The 20,319-nt window shown below is 39.4% G+C and overlaps 1 protein-coding gene across 3 annotated transcripts in view; it reads right to left on the bottom strand.

Moving 5' to 3' along the window:
* Positions 1-18,731: 18,731 nt before the first annotated feature.
* The window catches only part of PDE8A (phosphodiesterase 8A), a 150,049-nt gene continuing 148,461 nt past the window's right edge, over positions 18,732-20,319 (bottom strand). For all 3 annotated transcript variants that reach the window (XM_087429000.1, XM_087429003.1, XM_087429005.1), the window contains one exon: positions 18,732-20,051. In XM_087429000.1, coding sequence (XP_087285126.1) covers positions 19,945-20,051 — 107 coding nt within the window. In that variant the 3' untranslated portion in view covers positions 18,732-19,944. The remainder of the gene's footprint in view (positions 20,052-20,319) is intronic.

Below are 20,319 nucleotides of genomic sequence, written 5' to 3'. Positions count from 1 at the left end.
GAATGTTCCATGTGCGCTTGAGAAGAATGTGTAATCTGCTGTGTTTGGATGGAGTGCTCTATATATACCTATTAGGTCCATCTCATCAAGTTTTTCGTTTAAGTCCATTATTTCCTTATTGATTTTCTGTCTAGATGATCTATCCATTGATGAAAGTGGGGTGTTAAGATCCCCTACTATTATTGTATTGTTGTTACTATCTCCTTTTAGGTTTGTTAATAGTTGCTTTATGTACCTTGGTGCTCCTGTGTTGGGTGCATATATATTTAAAAGTGATATGTCTTCTTGGTGGAGTGTCCCTTTTATCATTGTATATTGCCCCTCTTTGTCTCTCATTACCTGTTTTATCTTGAAGTCACCTTTGTCTGATATAAGTATGGCAACACCTGCTTTCTTTTGTTTGCCATTAGCTTGGAGTATTGTCTTCCATCCTTTCACTCTGAGCCTGTGTTTGTCTTTAGAGCTGAGATGTGTTTCCTGGAGGCAGCATATTGTTGGGTCTTGTTTTTTAATCCATCCCACTACTCTGTGTCATTTGATTGGAGAGTTCAGTCCATTTACATTTAGGGTAATTATTGATAGATGAGGGCTTATTGTTGCTACTTTATCGCTCTTTTTCTGGTTCTTTTGCATTTCTTTTGCTTCTTGTCCCATGTGTTTCGGACTACCAATTCAGTTTGGTAGTTCTGTATGGGGGTTCTCTTAGTTTTCTCTTTCTTTATCATGTGTGATTCTGTTCTGATTATTTGGTTAGTGGTTACCATGAGGTTTGTATTAAAAAATCTTGTGGATGTGATAGTCCCTTTTTTGATGGCCTGTTATTCCCTTAGACTAAGTCGATTTGATCCCTCTCCTCTTCCAAGTTGTTGTTGTCACATCTTATTCCTTCTTGTGTTGTGAGTTTGTGTGTAACGTGATGAGGTTATATTTATTTTTGGTGCTTAGCTCCCCTTGATCTTTGGTTTTATAATTGTTTGCTAATCTATTGTGATAGTGAGCTGCAATTTTTCTGCTTTTGTCGATCTATTTTCCTCCTTGTTCAAAACTTTGAATCCCCTCTCTCTTTTTTTTCTCAGGCGTGAGGGCCTTCTTGAGCACTTCTTGTAGTGGGGTTCTTGTGGCAATGAGTTCCCTTAGCTTTTGTTTATCTGCAATAGTTATGATTTCTCCATCATATCTGAAGGATGTTTTTCCTAGACAGAATATTCTTGGCTGAAAGTTTTTGTCCTTCAGAATTTTGAATATATCGTTCCACTCTCTCCTAGCCTGTAAAATTTCTGTTGAGAAATCGGCTGAGAGCCTGATAGGAAATCCTTTGTACGTTATTTTTTTTCGTCTAGCTGCCCTTATTATTTTTTCTTTGTCGTTGACTTTTGCCAGCTTTACTACTATATGCCTTGGAGAGGGTCTTTTCGTGTTGATATATTCAGGAGATCTATTTATTTCATTCACTGGTATTTCCAGCTCCTTCCCCAGGTTTCAGAAGTTCTTAGCTATTATTTCTTATTTCTTTCTTTCTTTCTTTCTTTCTTTCTTTCTTTCTTTCTTTCTTTCTTTCTTTCTTTCTTTCTTTCTTTCTTTCTTTCTTTCTTTCTTTCTTTCTTTCTTTCTTTCTTTCTTTCTTTCTTTCTTTCTTTCTTTCTTTCTTTCTTTCTTTCTTTCTTTCTTTCTTTCTTTCTTTCTTTCTTTCCTTCTTTCTTTCCTTCTTTCTTTCCTTCTTTCTTTCCTCCTTTCTTTCCTTCTTTCTTTCCTTCTTTCTTTCCTTCTTTCTTTCCTTCTTTCTTTCCTTCTTTCTTTCCTTCTTTCTTTCCTTCTTTCTTTCCTTCTTTCTTTCCTTCTTTCTTTCCTTCTTTCTTTCCTTCTTTCTTTCTTTCTTTTCTTTTCTTTTCTTTTCTTTTCTTTTCTTTCCTCCAAAGCCCCAGTAGATAGTTGTATGTCATAGTTGCACAGCCTTCTAGTCGCTGTATGTGGGACGCAGCCTCAGCATGGCCGGAGAAGCGGTGCCTCAGTGCGCGCCTGGGATCCGAACCCGGGCCGCCAGCAGCAGAGCGTGCACACTTAACCGCTAAGCCACGGGGCTGGCCCTTAGCTATTATTTCTTTGAACAAGTTCTCTGCCCCTTTTTCCCTCTCTTCTCCCTCTGGAATACCTATAATCTTTATGTTGGGTTTCCTAACTGAGTCAGATATTTTTCGGAGAGTTTCTTCATTTCTTTTTAGTCTTAGCTCTCTTTCTTCCTCCATCTGGAGCATTTCTGCATTGCTGTCCTCAATATTGCTAATTCTTTCCTCCATATTGTCAGCCTTGATGCTTAAGGCTTCCAGATTTGTGTTTATCTCCTCTATTGTGTTTTTCATCTCTAAGATTTCTGATTGGTTTTTCTTTATAGTTTCAGTCTCTTTTATGAAGAAACTCCTGATTTCATTGAATTGTCTATCTGTTTTTTCTTGTATTTTATTAAGCTTCATAGATGGCTATTTTGTATTCTCTGCTGTTAAGGTTATACATTTCTGTGCTTTCTGGGTTGACTTCTGGGCACTTGTCATTTTCCTTTTGGTCTGGTGATTTAATATATTTTTGCATAGTGCCTGTCAGTGTTGGCTTATTTTTCCTCATACTGAAACTATATGACTGCAGTTTCCTCTTGCTGCCGCTGGGTGGGGGTCAAGGGCTGTGTATTCTGGCCCGCCTCAATCTGCAGGCACTCTGCTTGGCTCCCGGCTGAGCTGAAGTGTGGCTGATCTGAAGCGTGGCTGAGCGGAGGCTGCTGGAGGTGAAGTGTGGGAACAGCTGGAGCTGGAGTGTGGGAACAGCTGGGACTAGAGCGCAGCTAGGCCAAAGCAGCTGGGGCTCCTGTGCGGGTGGGTTGAAGCACCTGCAGCTGAAGTGCTGCTGGGCTGAAGAAGCAGGAGCAGGAGCACCGCTGGGCCAAAGAAGCTGGAACTGGAGTGCGGCTGGGCCTAAGTTGCTGGCGCCAAGTCAGCTGGAGACTGAGCATGGCCAAGCTGAAGCAGCTGGAGCCCGGGGGCAGTCGAGGAGAAAGAGCTGGGGGCAGGGCACAATCGAGCCAAAGGAGCTGGGGCCGTGTCGTGATCCAGCTGGAGCAGCTGTGGCTGTGGCGCAGTGGGGCCTGAGCTGCCACTGCCTCTGGTGTGGGGGCTTGGGCATGCCACGCCGCTGGTGGGGCCTGATTGCCTGAGGCCTGCTGCCTCTGGGGGCAGGGCTGAGCTGAAGCGCTGCTGGGCTGAAGCACCAGGTGGGCAGGGGGGCCGGGTGGGCGAGGGACGCTTAAGTTCACATCCCCTATCTCAGAAGTCTTGCCTCGCTGTCACTCTCTGCTCTCCTGGGGAGCTAGCCTGTCAAAAGTACCCTTGCAACAGTTCCACTCCCTCTGTAGGGTGATGCCCCACAGGCTGTGAGGGGTCTTGGAGAGCCAGTTTCCCCACTGAGAGCCACCCCTCCCCCCTCTCTGAGAGCTGCATGGTCTCAGTCTCAGGGTCGCAGTCCTTGGGGAAGGAAGTGAGCTCTTCTTACCTCCTTCTAGTTACTCTGGGGATTCCAGCACCTCAGTCCTCGGGTGTATGGCTGCCTGGGTGCCTCAGACATCACCTGTGTTGTGTGAATAGCGTCTGTTGGAATATGAATGTCCTTTTTGTTGTGTCTTAGAGGGGAAAGTTCAATGGCGGAAGCTCACTCTGCCACGATGCTGACATTCTCAACTGCCTTTCTTGATGAAGCCATACCAGTGTGTGTGAAGTAGTATCTTATTGTAGTTTTGCTTTGCATTTCCCTGATGATTAATGATGTTGAGCATATTTTCATGTGCTTTTTGACCATTTGTGTATATTCTTTGAAGAAATGTCTATTCAAATCCTTTGCTCATTTTAAAATTGGGTTATTTATCTTTTTTATTGTTGAGTTGTAAGAGTTATCTATATATTCTGGATACTAGACCCTTATCAGATATGTGATTTGCAAATATTTTCTCCCATTCTGTCAGTTGTCTTTCCATGTTCCTGATAGTGTCCTTTGAAGCACAAAGTTTTTAATTTTGATGAAATCCAATTTATCTATTTTTTTTCTTTGGTTGCTTGTGCTTTAAGTATCATATCTGAGAAATCATTGCCTAATCCAAGGTCACTATGATTTAAGCCTATGTTTTCTTCTAAAAGTTTTGTAGTTTTAGCTCTCACATTTAGGTCTTTGATCGATTTTGTGTTAATTTTTGTAAATAGTGTGAGGTAGGGGTCCAACTTCATTCTTTTGCATGTGGGTATCCAGTTACCCCATCCCCATTTATTGAAAAGACATTCTTTCCCCCATTGAATGGTCTTGGCACCCTTGCAGAAAATGAGTTAACCGTAAATGTAAGGGCTTATTTCTGGACTCTCAATTCTATTCCATTTATCTATAGGTCTATCCTTATGCCAGTACCACACAGTCTTGATTACTGTAGCTTTGTAGAAAGTTTTGAAACCAGGAAGTGTGTATTTTCCAACTTTGTTCTTCTTTTTCAACATTGTTTTGGCTATTCAGGGTCCTTAGGATCAGCTTGTCAATTACTAAAAAGAAGGCAGTTGGGCCTTTAATAGGAATTGCATTGAATCCATAGGTCAATTTGTTGACTTTATTAGTTTCTTAGTGCTTCCATAGCAAAGTACCACAAACTGGGTGGCTTAAAGCAATAGAAATTCATTGTCTCACAGTTCTGGAGACTAGAAGTCTGAAATCAAGGTGTCTTCAGGGCCATGTTTCCTCTGAAACCTATTGGTGAATCCTTCCTTGCCTCTTCCTGGTTGCTGGTGGTTTTCTAGCAATCTTTAATATTCATCGGCTTGAAGATGCATCTCTCTAATCCTCCATCTTCACATGGCGTTCTCCTCTGTCTTCATGTGGCATCTTCTTATAAGGCACCAGTCATATTGAATTGGGGGCCCACCCTATTCCAGTATGACCTCATCTTAACTAATTACATCTGCAAATGACCCTGTTTCAAATAAGGTCACATTCTGAGGTACTAGGTTAAGACTTCAACATATCTTTTTGCGGGGGACACAATTCAACCTGTATTTCAACCCAGGGACTATTGCCATCCTAACAATATTAAATCTTCCAACTCATGAATGTAGGATATTTTTCAACTTATTTATTTAATTTCTTTCAGTGATGTTTTTTAGTTTTCAGTGTATGTCTTGCACTTCTTTATTCCTAAATATTTTTATTCTTTTTGATACTATTGTAAATGGAATTGTTTTCTTAATTTCATTTTTTGATTGATCATTAGCAGTATAAAACAATAGAATTGATTTTTATATATTGATCTTGTATCCTGCAACCTTGCTACATTTGTTTATTAGCTCCAATAGGTTTGTGTGTGTGTGTATTTCTTAAGATTTTCTGTATACAAGATCATGTTATCTGAAAATAGACATAATTTTAATTTTTCCTTACCAATCTGGGGGCCTTTTATTTCATTTTCTTTCCTAATTGCCCTGGCAAGTACCTCCAGTACAATGTTGAATAGAAGTTGTGAGGAGCAGACATCCTTGTATTGTTCCTGACCTCAGGAGGAAAGTTTCTAGTCTTTCACCATTAAATATGATGTCAGCTGTGGGTTTTTCATGCTGCCTTTTATCAGGTTGAGGAAGTTCCGTTCTATTCCTAGTTTATTAGTGTTTTTATCACGAAAGAGTGTTGAATTTTGTCAAATGCTTTTTCTGTGCTTATTGAGGTAATCATGTGGTTTTATTCTTTATTCTATCAATAAAATATGTACATTGATTGATTTTCATATGTTAAACCAATCCTGCATTCCTGAGATAAATCCCAGTTGGTTATGTTGCCACATTCAGTTTGCTACTATTTTGTAGAGGATTTTTGTGTCCATATTCATAAATGATATTGGTTTTTAGTTTTCCTGTAATATCTTTGTCTGGGATTGATATCAGGGAAATACTGGCCTCACAAATGAGTTGGGAAATGTTCCTTCTATTTTTACTCTTATTTAGTCTATTAAATAGTCTTCTATTTTTAGGAAGAGTTTGAGAGGGATTGGTGTTAATTCTTTTTTAAATGTTTGGTAGAATTAATTCAGTGGTGAAGTCATCTGGTCCTGGGCTTTTCTTTGTGGGAAATTTTTTGATTACTAATTCCGTCTCTGCTTATTATAGGCTTATTCAACTTTTCTATTTCTTACTGAGTCAGTTTCATTAATCTATGTCTTTCTAGGAATTTGTACATTTCACCTAGTTATCTAATGTGTTGGCATACAGGTATTCATAGTATTACTTTATAATCCTTTATATTTCTGTGAGGTTGGTAGTCATGTGCCCACATCTTTCATTCATGATTTTAGCAGTTTAAGTCTTTTCTCTTTTTTATTAGTCAGTTTAGCCCAAAGTTTTTCAATTTGTTCATCTTTTTCAAAGAATCAACTTTTGGTCTCATTGGTTTTCTCTATAGTTTTTTTCATTTATTTCTGCTGTAAATTTTTTTTTTTCAGGGAAAGATTGGACCTGTGCTAACATCTGTTGCCAATCTTCCTCTATTTTTTTTCCTCCCCAAAGCCCCACTACATAGTTGTATATTCTAGTTGTAAGTCCTTCTAGTTCTTCTATGTGAGCCGCTGCCGCAGCATAGCTACTGACAGATGACTGGTGTGGTTCTGCCCCGAGAACTGAACCCGGGCCGCCGAAGCAGAGTGCACTGGACTTTAACCACTAGGCCATCAGGGCTGGCTCTATAATCTTTATTGTTTTCTTCCTAATGTTTGCTTTGGTTTACTTTGTACTTTTTTTACTAACTTGTTAAGGTAGAAGTTTATTTATTGAGTTCTGTCTTCTTTCTTAATATATAATTTACAGATATAAATTTTTCTGTAAGCACAGCTTTCACTACATTCCACAAATTTTAGTCTATGTTTTTATTTTCATTCATCTCAAGGTATTTTCTAATTTCCCTGTGACTTACTCATTGATCTGTTGGTGGTGCAGGATTGTATTGTTTAATTTCCACATATTTGTGAATTTCCAAATTTTCCTTTGTTATTGATTTATAATTTCATTCCATTTTGGTCAGAGAACATACTTTGTATGAGTTTGAGTCTTTTAAACTTATTGAGACTTGTATCATGGCCTATCTTGTGGTCTATCCTGGAAAATGTTCCATGTATACTAAGAGAAATGTGTATTCTTCTGTTGCTGGATGCAGTGTTCTATAGATGTCTTTTAAGTGTCATTGGCTTATAGTGTTCTTCAAATCTTCTATTTCCTTGTTGATCTTTTGTCTACTTGTTCTATCCATAATGGAAAGCGGGATATTGAAGATTACAACCATCACTGCTAAATTGTCTAATTCTCCCTTCAATTCTGTCAGTTTTTGCTTCGGGTATTTTAGTGCTCTGTTATTAGGTACATACAGGAATACCTCACTTTATTCCACTTCACAGATAGTGTTTTTTACAAGACCTCCAACCAGCAAAAAGATTATGACTCGTTGAAGGCTCAGATGATGGTTAGCATTTTTTAGCAATAAAGTATTTTTTAATTAAGGTATGTACATTGATTTTTCAGACATAATGCTATTGCACACTTAATAGACTACTGTAATAGTGTAAACATAACTTTTATATGCACTGGGAAACCAAAAAATTCATATGACTCACTTTATTGTGATCTTTGCTTTATTGCAGTGGTCTGGAACCAAGTCTGCAATATCTCTGAGGTATGCCTGTATATGTTTATAATAGTTATATCTTCTTGATAGATTGTCCCTTTTATCATTTTAAAATGTCCCTGTCTTTAGTAATTTTTGTTTTAAAGTCTATTTCGTTTGATGTTAGTATAGCCACTTCAATTCTCTTTCAGTTACTGTCTGAATGGTATATCTTTTTCCATCCTTTTAGTTTCAACCTATTTCTGTCTGAATCTAAAGTGTGTCTCCTGTAGATAGCATATAGTTTGATTTTTTTAAAAAATTCATTATGACAATCTTCACCTTTATTGTAATGTTTAATCCATTTATGTTGAATGTAATTCCTGATATGTAGGATTTATGCCTTCCTTTTTGCTACTTGTTTCCTTGTGTCGTTTTTGTTCCTGTATTTCTCCACGACTGCTTTCTTGTGTGTTAAATTTTAACTGCCTTGTCATTTCTCTTATTATATACCTTTTGAGTTATTTTCTTAGTGGTTGTTCTGGGCATCTTAATTTATAATAATCTAGTTCAGATTAATACCAACTTTATTTCAATAATATACAAAATTTTGCTCCTATATAGTTCCTTTGTGTTGTCATTATCATCCACATTAAATCTTCATACTTTGGATACCCATCCACATTCCACTGCCATGTCATCTCACTGCCTTCTGGCCTCCATGCTTTATAATGAGAAATCAGCTGTTGATCTTTTTTTTTTTTATAATTTTATTTATTTATTTTTCCCCCAAAGCCCCAGTAGACAGTTGTATGTCATAGCTGCACATCCTTCTAGTTGCTGTATGTGGGACGCGGCCTCAGCATGGCGGGAGAAGCGGTGCGTCGGTGCGCGCCTGGGATCCGAACCCGGGCCGCCAGCAGCGGAGCGCGCACACTTAACCGCTAAGCCACAGGGCCGGCCCTCAGCTGTTGATCTTATTGAGGATCCTTTACACGTGATACGTGATAACTGGCTTCTCTCTTTTGGCTTTTAAGATTCTCTCTGTCTCTGGCTTTCAACAGTTTGATTATGATGTGTCTTGGTATGGCTCTCTTTGAGTTTATCATACTTGGAGTTCATTGAACTTCTTGGGCATGTAGATTAATGTTTTTCATCAAATTTGGGAAATTTTCTGTCATTATTTCTTCAAATACAGTCATGCATCACTTAACGATGGGCTACATTCTGAGAAATGCATCGCTAGGTGATTTGGACATTGTGCGAACATCATAGAGTGTACTTATACAAACTTAGATGGTATAGCCTAGTACACACCTATGCTATGTGGTACTAATCTTATGGAACCTCCATTGTATATGTGGTGTGTCATTGACTGAAACATCATTATGTGGCACATGACTATATTCATTTTGTCCCTTTCTCTTTCTCCTCTTCTTCTAGGATTCCCATTATGCATATGTTGGTACACTTGGTGCTGTCCCAGAGGTCTCTGAGGCTCTCTTCAGTTTTCTTTTTTCTTTTTCTATTCCTCAAGACTGGGTAATCCCAATTGACCAGTCTTCAAGATCACTGATTCTTTCTTCTACCAGCTGAAATCTGTTGTTAAATTTTTCATTTCAGTTATTATACTTTTCAACTCTAGAATTTCTATTTGGTTCTTTTTTATTTATAATTTCTGTCTCTTTATTGATCGTTTCTCTTTAGTAAGATGTGTTTTTATACTTTCCTTTAGTTCAGATATTGTTTCGTTTAGTTCATTGAACATATTTTAAATAGCTGATTTAAAGTCTTTGTCTGGTCTGGTCTGGTCTTCCTCAAGGACCATTTCTATTGATTTTTTTTCCTGTGTATGGATCACACTTTTTTGTTTCATTGCATGTCTCATAATATTTTGTTGAAAACTGGATGTTTAAATTAATATAAGCTGGCAACTCTGGAAATCAGTCTCCCTTCATCCTCAAAAGTTTTTGTAGTTGCTGGGATTGTTTGTTTAGTGACTTTTCTGAACTATTTCTGTAAAGTCTGTATTCTGTTTTGTGTGTGACCACTGAAGTCTCTGCTCAGTTAGATTAGTGGTCAGCTAATGATTTGTCAGAGATTTCCTTAATGCCTGGAACCAATAAATCTCCTTCATTGCAAGGAATTCTGTATGCTTGTTGTGGCGTGCCTTCAACACTCAGCCAGGCACTTGACAACTCTGCCTTAGACTTTACTTTCTGCCTGTATGAGCCTCAAGGTTAGGCCAGAGGTGAGAGGGCCTTATCAACTCTTTTCTGAACATGCACACCATCTTACATATGCCTTAGCCTTCTAAATTCTCAGGAATATGTTAGAGATTTTCAAAGCCCTTAAGGACTTCTCCTTCCCTAGGTTTTACTTTTAAGCTTTTTGGTTAGCCTGTTATTTGCCCCAGATGATATCCACTGCCTACAGCAGCCACAAAGTCAAACAACTGCACCTAAATGTTTTTTACCAACATCCCCGGGGAAAAAGTTTTTCACGTTGGACAAGCTCTAAGTATAGTCAGATAGAGAGCCTTGCAAGTGGAGTCTCCCAGGGAACCCCAGACACATAATGACGATCTGTGGGGATGTGGCTTCTAAAGAGCTCCAGCTCTGATTTGCCCTCCTGTTGTCTGCCGGGCTGCTATTTTCCACTGCGATTGTGGCTGTTGGTTTTCAAGGCTATCACAGAACCGGGGTGGGCGGGGGGATGGGAATAGGACAAGTTAAATTGCCTCAAAGCTCACTATTCTTATTGAGATTTAACCATTTTTCTCTATTAGAACTCCCCAGTTATTGCTGCAATCTTTTGGTTAATTTCGAGTCCTGAAAAGTTGATTCTGACATTTTTTGCCAGTTTTCTTACTGTCCTTAGGAAGGAGAAAGTTTTTAGAGGTCCTTACTCCCCCATTTTCACTGATGTCACGCCCCAACCAACATCTTGACTATAACCACATGAGAGACACTAAACCAGAACCATGCCACTAAGCCACTCCCAAATTCCTGACCCATAGAAACTGAGATAATAAATGTTTGTTGTTTTATGTTACTAAGTGTTTGAGTAATTTGCTATGCAGCAATAGATTACTAATACCATATGCAAAAAATACATATATTTCTCCCCTTTTTAATATGTATTAAAGCATACTATACACAGTGCTCTGCACTTTTTTCACTTAGTGTGTAGTGGTTTCTTTCCCATACGGGTGCCAAAGAGCCTTTCTCATTCCTTTTTTATGGCTCTTTGAGATTCTATTGTGTTATGTAGTTGACCAATAACTTATGATGGATGTATGTCTCCACTCACTTAATGATGTATGTTAAGATTGTATCCAGCTTTCTGCGCTTTCAAACAAGGCTGGGATGAATAGCTTTGTTTATGTAATATTTCTCTTGTGTGTACAAAACTCCCATTACTGATTTTGTATTTTCTTTCTAAAAACTGGGTTTTACATCTTCTTTCCATAGAAACAGAAACCCTGAATGAATCTAGTGAAAACCACAAGGACAGGCTATTATCTTACTGAACAGGAAGTCCAGAGGTTGGAGGGTTCCCGGGCTGGTTGATTCAGCAGCTCAGTAATAACACTGAAAATCCAAGTTTCTTCCATTCTTCAGCACTGTCATTGTTGGAGGTGGCTTCATCCTTGGACTGAGAGAATGTGGCTGCGGCAGTTCGAGGTGTCACATCCAGACCCCAGCCCACCTAGAGGGAGAAGAGACTGTCTCTTCCTGTGGCTCTCTGGTGGGAGTGACAACTTTATTCAGAATCATTCCTGCAGATTTCTTTTTGTGGCTTATTGAGCAGGATAGGGTCACATATCCATTCCTGGAGCAGTCACTGGTGGGTACAGAGTAATCAACTGGTGGGGGAGTCAACCACAGTGTCAGTGAAGCAGAGACGGTGGCCTTCCTTTAGGCAATGAGGGTCAGCATTAAACCTGACCTTGGAGCTTTGATCTAAGAGTCTTAATATCACAGTACAAGTATATAATTTAGTCAAAAGTATCAAGACTACCTTACAGAGTATCCCACAGGAGAAATTTTCTCAAATCTCTAGTACAAAAAGCCTTCTAGACAACTAGCTGATTTTATTATCATTATTGAATTGATCTTATTCTGTTTTTACTTTGGCTGCTAGGAAACTCTGAGCTAAATCTGTTGCCCGCTTGTAGCAATTATGGGACATTGTGGCATGTTTTATCCTTGTATTAGCTTGTTTTCTCTTCATTTTTAATCTTGGTGTGAAATTCTGGAAACTATAAGTTGTTGGAATGGAGCATATTAAAAATATTTTTAAGTTTTAATTTTCAATTTTCAAAAGTTAATCTTAAGGGAGACTTGAGTCTTTACTCTTCATAAAATCATTTGGAAGGAAAATAAATTTTTTCCTTCTGAAAATCACCCCACCTTCAGGCAGTGGTCCTAAATCAGGGCTGTGGCGAGATCACTAGGTACTTTGGGGATGATCTGAGCTGACTGAAGTAAGAAACTCATGCCTCATGTGAGGCCAGTCTGGCTGGCCGGAAGGAAACTTATTTTTAATATCTGAAAATCTTCAGATACATACTTAAACCATTACTTCTATTTTTAGAAACGCTGCACAATCCACCCTCTGTTTGTGTAATCTGCACTCAAGCCTCTTTTCTCTCTTAGTGACCATAGCCACCAGGCTAAGCTGCCTGGATCTTCCCCAGGCTGCCTCCTGCATTGTTCTCAGTCTGCATTGTTGTTTTTGGCCCCTAAGTTAATGCTATTGCTTCCTGATGGCTGAGTGTGTTTCCTCGTTTTCTAGATTAAATGGGACCTATTCCATGGGACAAGAATAGGGCCTTTCAGCTGGGGTTTGAAGCTTTGGTGACATGGAGGTGAGAGGAAATGGGAAGGAAGGGTGGCTTGTGAAAACACCTTGTCGCAGGGCCCTTCATTTTGCAAAGAAGGCATCTGTTAAACTACGCTTCTCAAACATCAGTGTGCACAGGTCACTTCGAGGCAGACTGCTGACATGCAGGTTCTGGGGGAGCAGCTCTGTGGGGCCCGAGAGGCTGCATGTCCAACCAGCTCCTGGTGATGCCCACACTGCTGGTCCACTGACCCTACTTGGAGAAGTGAGGGGCCATGGGCTTGTTTTCTCACGCACAGGCCTTAGGGAAGGAGCAAAGGCACATTCCTGTTCATCTGGTTCACAAGACCGTATCAGTGGAGTGAATGGGCATGTAACTATACACATGACAGTTCTTAACTTTCTGAAATTTCCTCTTTCTATAGCAGGATGAGACAAATTGTTGAAAGTTTATTCAGCTTCTTCCTGAGCTTGTTGTGAGCTGATGGTTTTAATAACTCCTTTCCCCATTGTTTCTGATCCCAATCCTTGGGGAAAAGGCTTACTTATGACTCAGAAGCCAGTTCTTCCTCATCTAATTATTTCTTTGAAGAAAATGGGAGAGCAAAACTGCTTCCTACTTTTCTCTGACCGTTTTCTCTCCTTTATGGAAGGTTCAGCTCAAGTGAGATGGGCAGACAAACCTTCGTCTTTTTCCAGGTTAGTAACTTCTGCTTCTATTTAAAATTTCATGTCGGGGCCTCTCTCAGTTCCTGAGGGCACACTAGCCACACCACAGAGCTCGCTCGCCACTGTCCTTCCTAGGTGGGAGATTGGAGTCCTCTGTGAGGTTGCTAGCCGGGAGGTGGAACATCTGGAACACTGTCATTGCTCTGCTCCTCATCTGTGGCTGCCATGTGGACCCAGCAGCTGTCCCCTCACTGCCTCGCCCTTGGCTACGTCAAGGCTTGTGTCATGTCCACAGAGCTAAACGGCACAGGCTTTGCTACGGAGTCCAGGGTCCATTTCCCACTGCTCCTGGCCTTGGATGTCCATAGGCCCTCAGACTCGGTTCCATTCAAATCTGAACTGGTCGTCTGCCCTCTCTAGTCTGTTCTGTCTCCACATTTCCTAGTTACATGTGACTCACACCACCTTCTCAGCCATTCAGATTTTAAACCTTAGGACTTTCTAATTGCAAAAGTAATCAAATGTATTAAGTTTGGGAAAACCCGGAAAAGTACAAGGCAGGCAATAAGGCCCCAGTAATCCCAGCCTCCAGAGAGAACCACTGTTAAGTGTTCGAGTGTATTTCTTTCTGGTCTTTTTTCCTCATCACATATATCTTCCCCCTTACCCCCAAAATGGATCATTCCATGTATACTGATCTTCAACTTGTTAATAACTATGTTAACAATATAGCCATGAGGTTGCCCATTTCACTGAATGATTTTCTAAATCATTATTTTTAGTGGCTGCAAAGAACTCCATTTTAGAGTCATACTGAACTTTTCTTAACAGTCATCTATTGTCAAGCATTTTAGTTGTTTCCAACTTCTCAATCTTATAAACAGCGGCGACGAGCACCCATGAGACTTCTGCATGGTCCCTACGTTGCTGATGGTCATTTGAATTAGTGCTGTCTTCCAACTCAACATCCCCTCGCTGACCCCGAGCCCTGGCCCGGGCAGATTGTCTTTTCCTTTAAACATAGGTGAAATTAGCAGGTTTTTTTTTTTTTTAATGAACTCTGGGTTTTGTCATGCCTTTTCCACTGAGAGATGATAAAGATATTTTCTTCATGGTTTCTTCTAATATTTTTATGTTTAATTTTTACTTTTAAAAGCATTGGCACATTAAGAAGTCATCCCAACACCATTTATTGAATAAATCCATCTTTCCTCTACTGATGTGAAATAGCACCTGAGTCATACGCTGAATTCCTGTGTTTTGTTCTATTTCTGGTTCTCTTCAGTTCTTTTTACTCATCTAAACAGGGGTCAGTGCTTCAATGTTTTAATCATGGCAGCTTTATGTTTTCATATCTTGGGATAATCCTCTCTATTTTTCATTTTCAGAATTTTCCTGACCTTCACACACTGTATGAACATTAGAATGACTTGACTAGATTAAAAAGATTTTTTTTTCAATTGGGAATCATGCTCAATTCATAGAATACTTAAGGGAACAAATGACATTTTTACAAAACTCACTCATCCTGAAAATAGGGTATGCCTTTTCATTTATTCAAATCTTTTGTATTTTTCAGGAGCACTGTTCAAAATTCAAAAGGGACAAATGGACACACAATGCAAAGTCTCCCCTCTAGCAGTGTTCCCTAGCCACTGTTTCTTTCCCCACAGGCAATCTGTGTTACTCGTTTCTTGTGTGTACATCCAGAGATTTTGTTATTTAGCATTTAAACAAATGCTAGCACATATGTATAATGTTTTGTTTCTGCCTTTTTCCCACTTACCAATATATCTTGGCAGTCTCTTCATATAAGCACATGAAGAAATTCCTCATTCTTTTTTTTTTTTTTTTGGTGAGGAAGATTGGCCCCTGAGCTAACATCCGTTGCCAATCTTCCTCTTTTTTCACTGAGGAAGATTAGCTCTGAGCTAACAGCCATGCCCATCTTCCTCTATTTTGTATGTGGGACACCACCACAGCATGGCTTGATAAGCGGTGTGTAAGTGCGCGCCCGGGATCCAAACCTGTGAATCCCAGACCCTGCAGAAGCGGAGCACACAAACTTAACCACTATGCCACCGGGCTGGCCCCTGATTCTTTATACCTGCATAGTATTCCATCGTAAAAACATACCAACATACTAACTCTTCTTAAATGATATTTAGGCTGTTTCCAATGTTTTACTATTACAAGCAGAGCTGTCATAAATAATTCTGTATCATTTCTGATACATTGAAACAAATGCTAGCACATATGTATAATGTTTTGTTTCTGCCTTTTTCCCACCTACCAATATATCTTGGCAGTCTCTTCATATAATGACCTGACTGTGGCACAATCTGCTTCCAACACACTCCTGTGGTTGCTGGCAGCATGGATCAGTCCCACAGTGGCTGTGGGTGGAGGCTACCCTCACTTTGTTGCCACATAGGCCTCTCTGTAGGGCAGCTCACAACACGGCAGCTTGCTTCATCAGAGCAAGCAAATAAGAACAAGAGCGCAAGCAAGATAGATATCACCATCTGTAATGGGCTGAACAGTGTCCCCCCAAATTCAGAGTCCCTGGAGCCTCAGAATGTGACCTTATTTGGAAATAGGGTCTTTGCAGATGTAATCAGTTAAGGATTGTGAGATGAAACCATCGAATTCAGAGTGGGCCCTAAATGACTAGTGTCCTTATAAGAGGAGAGGTCAGAGAGACACACAGAGGCGGCCAGGTGAAGATGGAGGCAGACTGGAATAATGCATCTACAAGTGAAGGAATGCTAAGGATTGCTGGCATTACCAAGAACTAGGAGAGAGGGAAACCATGGGCCCTCACAGCCTACAAAAGGAACCACCTGTCAACACCTCAATTTCAGACTTCTGGACCCCAGAACTTTGAGAAAATAAATTTCTGTTGTTTTAAGCCACCAATTTGTGGTAATTTGTTATGGCAGCCCTAGGAAACTAATATACTACCTTCTGTAGCCACATCTTGGAAGTGGCACTCCATCATTTTTGCCATATTGGTTAGAAGCAAGCCATTAGGTCCAGCCCGAAGGTGTGAAGACCAGGAGGCAGGGATCATTGGGAGCCATTTTAGAAACTATCTATCTATCTACCACAATATACCATAGTCTGAGTATAATACCACAATCTATCCATTCTCCTAAGGACATTCAGATTGTTTCTACTTTTTCACAATGACAAAAATCTAGCATGAAGATTCTTGAACATGTCTTCTTGTGCACATTTGCAAATTTTTCTAGGATCCAGGAGTAAAATTGCTGAATTGAAAACTTTAGTACTTATTTCCAAATTGCTCTTTACTGTAACTGTACTAATCTTACATTCCTACCATTGATGTTTAAAAGTTAACCTTTTCTCATACCCTCAACAACACTTGGTATTGCCAGATTTTAAAAACTTTTGTTAATCTGAAGGGTGTAAAATATCTTGTTGTTTCCCCCTTTTCTTTTGACTTACATACATTCTTTATATATTCTGGATACTAATTTCTTATTTCTATAGGTCATCTCTAAATATGTGGCACGTTTTTTAGCATGGTTTATATATTTTGTCATGAAGAATTTTTAACTTTTGTAGATAATTTCTTTTATGCTTTCTAAAGCTTTTGGTATGATTTTAAGAATATTTTCCCCCATTCCAATGTCAAAAATATTTTTTTCACATATGGATCTTTAATCTAGAATTGATTTTGCATATTCTGTGAGCTTATATTTGTACTTATTTCTGTCGTATTTTCTGGGTTTCTTTTTGTGTGTGTGTGTGAGGAAGACCAGCCCTGAGCTAACATCCATGCCAATCCTCCTCTCTTTTTGCTGAGGAAGACTGGCCCTGGGCTAACATCCGTGCCCATCTTCCTCTACTTTATATGGGACGCCGCCACAGCATGGCTTAATAAGTGGTGCGTTGGTGCGCCTGGGATCCGAACCCACAAACCCTGGGCCGCCGCAGCGGAGCTCGTGCATTTAACCACTTGCACCACCAGGCTGGCCCGTCATATTTTCTAATTCATACTTTATTTTTCCATTTGTCTTATTGGTTGTGTTTGTCACTTTATCCCCTTAGTGATTTTAAATTTCACATTTTTATTCTTTTGACAAGTTCCCTTTTCAGTAATCATATTGAAAGTCTAATCTATAATAAATCTCTTTTGTCCTCCTGAATAGCTTATCCTATTTTATGTACCTGCTCCCCCTACTCCTGATTATATGTCACTGTTATTTTTTCCCACTCAATATACTTAGTTTTACCCAGATGTTTACTAATCTGTTTACCACTGCTTTCTGTAACCTACCTCTTCTTTCTGGACTCATTTTATAGACGTGCATCTTTCAGTAGTTCTTTCCACAGCGGTCTGTTTACAATTAACTAACTGTGTGTGTTTATGTCTAGGATTACCTTCACCTTCACTCTTGAATCATAGTTTAATTAGGTATAATTCTAGGTTGACAATTTCCTTCAGTCTCTTGAAAACATTATTCCATTGTCTTCTGGTTGTTGCAGATGAGAAGTCTGACAGCAGTCTAACACTAGCTCCTCTGTAAGTGATCTGTCTTTTCTCACACCTTTAGGTTTTTCTCTTTGAGCTCAATTCTCTACAGTTTCACTGTGTTGTGGGGATTTATTCACCCTATTTGGGATTCAGTGTGCCTTTTAACTCTGAGGACTTGTGTCTGTCAGATCTTGAAGGACTCACGCTTCTTTGGATAGTGCCTCTGCCCATTTATTCTCTCTTCTGCATCTCCTAATTTAGACACATTTTGAAGCATTTCATTCTACCCTCAATATTTTAACTTTGTTTCATATTTTCCATTTTTAATATCTCTGTGCTATGTGCTGAGTGATTTCCTTAAGTCTTCCAATTTACTAATTCTCTCTTTAGTAATGTCTGGTCTTCTGTTAAACCTGTACAGAGGTTTTCTGTTAGTTTCAATGACTATATTCTTCATATCTAGAATATCTTTTTGGTTCTTTTTCAAATCTACCTATTCTTTTTTAAACTATCTTGGTTTACCTTATGATTTCTATTGCTTCTTTTATCTCTTCAAACATGTTAAACACACTCACCTTAAAGTCTCTTTCAGATTATTCCTAGTTCTTGGTAGCACAAATTCCAAACATTGCATGCCCTGCTGTCTCTACCTCATGATGGTTGAGTTCCTTGTAGGGGTCATTTTCTTTTCTTTCCTGGCACCTGGAAGTGGGAAGAGGGCTTTCTCCCCACCTCAGTCCACAATTATCAACTTAAGTCAAATATCTTCCAGGAAAAAGGGGCCGTTGTTTCCTTAGACAAAGAGACCCCTGAGGAGCTGGCCCTGGCAGACCTCCAGAGTTCCCGATCTCTCTGAATGGGTACCCAGTGGTGAAGTAAAGGTAGTTCTGAGGATTTTTCAACATATTCCATCGGCCCTTTGTGACTTTGAAAAAGTCATTTAACTATTAACCTTTTCTACAAAATAAAGGTAGCTTCTTTATTCAGAGGGAGAAAAAGATGAAATATTTTAAGTATTATAAAACTCCAAAGAAAAGGCAACACATGATTTCTTAAAAATAGTTTAATTTCATTTTTATTTGGAAAAAAAAATACAAGTTTAAAATGAAATGACAAGCACTTTGACATGTCATCATTTTTTATGGTACTACACTTAATCAAAATGTGAAGGTATGGAACCTTTGTAAATTTCTGGAATCAAAGATTCCCACTGCAGATGAAAACAGATTGGTTATAAAATGTCAATTCACTAAATATTCCGTTTTCACTCCATTTTTATAGGGAATATTTTATAGAAACACTATAAAATAAGGTAGACTTTTGGAAATTCAGTTATAAAAATTTAGGAAAAAAGTGTTAACTCCAAATTTCTTTTACTCTGGGGAGGCACCTGCGAAGCCCATCAGATGACTGGAGGGCTCAGAGCTCTGGTTTCTACACAGAAGGAGCCCGTCTCCTTGAGCTCTCTAGAGTCAGACCCACCCACAAAACAGCTTTTCCCAATTAGCGTCAATCAGAAAAGTTTAACATACACAAATATTTCTGTAGTGCAGTAAAAATGTCTCATTTATATTTTTAATTTGCATTATGAAAATAAGTGTGTACACCAAGTGATACATATGTAATGCATATGAATCATGTAAATTTGGTCATGGCATTTAGAGTTGGCTTTGGCTTTGAAGTATTTTTAAATTCATAGAAAATATTGAACTTCTAATAAAATAAATAAAACATTTTAATAATTGATATTAATAATCAACTTCAAAATTTCTTTGTATTTTTCATTTGCTACTCAATCTTAAAAGAGAAGTCACTTTCAGTAGTGTTCCAGAGCAAGTGATTGCACCTTCTATGATGTGGAAAAAGTTGCTAAAGATCCGATTGCCATTAGCTGTTCTTAAGTGCTGAAAATAATTGAGAGAAATTGTTTGCAACAAGACATTCTCTGTCACTGGCAGGAAATACGTCAATGTCCTTTGCAGGGGCACTCCCACGCTTGTGTTTTAACAAAAGTTAATACAAACCATGGTCCTCAGGTGACCTGAAGAGCCCCTGCAGCAGGCCCAGGTACAGTGGACTGGGTCTCACTTTATGGCAATGGCATCAGATGGTGGCTACAGAAGGTTACCAAGGTCCCCGTGTGCTTTCACAGGCTGTGCAGACCTGGGGACTGTTCTGCCTAATACTGAAAGGACCAAGGGACTCTGGCTGCCCTCAGGAATTCAAATGACCGAGGGACAAAGCTTCAGGGCCCCAGGGGGTGTCACGAACTATTCAGGAGGTGGGCGGAGGCTCCGCAGCTTCATCTCGTCGAGTCGTTTCCAGTATTTAAAGTTGTTGTCAAGATGCTGCATTAACTCAGGCAGGTCTACAAAGGCTGGAGAAAAAGATGGGAATGTGATATCCTCTCACAGCCTCAGTTTAGAATTTTAGGCTTTCTAAGGAGAGAGTATTTTAGGGAAGGGGGACGGGCAGGAGTAGACATTTGCATACTGCTAAACAGACACAAGCAAACACACAGCAGCTTGAATGAACCGGGTTTACTGAAATGAAGTCCAGCAGCTCCTCTATGACCACCTGTTGAGCTGACAATCCTGGTAAATAAAACAGACAGAGGCTAATCTGCTTAATTACCAGTTAATCAG

This window comes from Ceratotherium simum, chromosome 3, assembly GCF_057802395.1.
Source record: "Ceratotherium simum simum isolate JZ-2026a chromosome 3, ASM5780239v1, whole genome shotgun sequence".
NCBI classification, from domain to species: Eukaryota; Metazoa; Chordata; class Mammalia; order Perissodactyla; family Rhinocerotidae; genus Ceratotherium; species Ceratotherium simum.
This window is presented reverse-complemented; position numbering and strand designations above follow the sequence as displayed.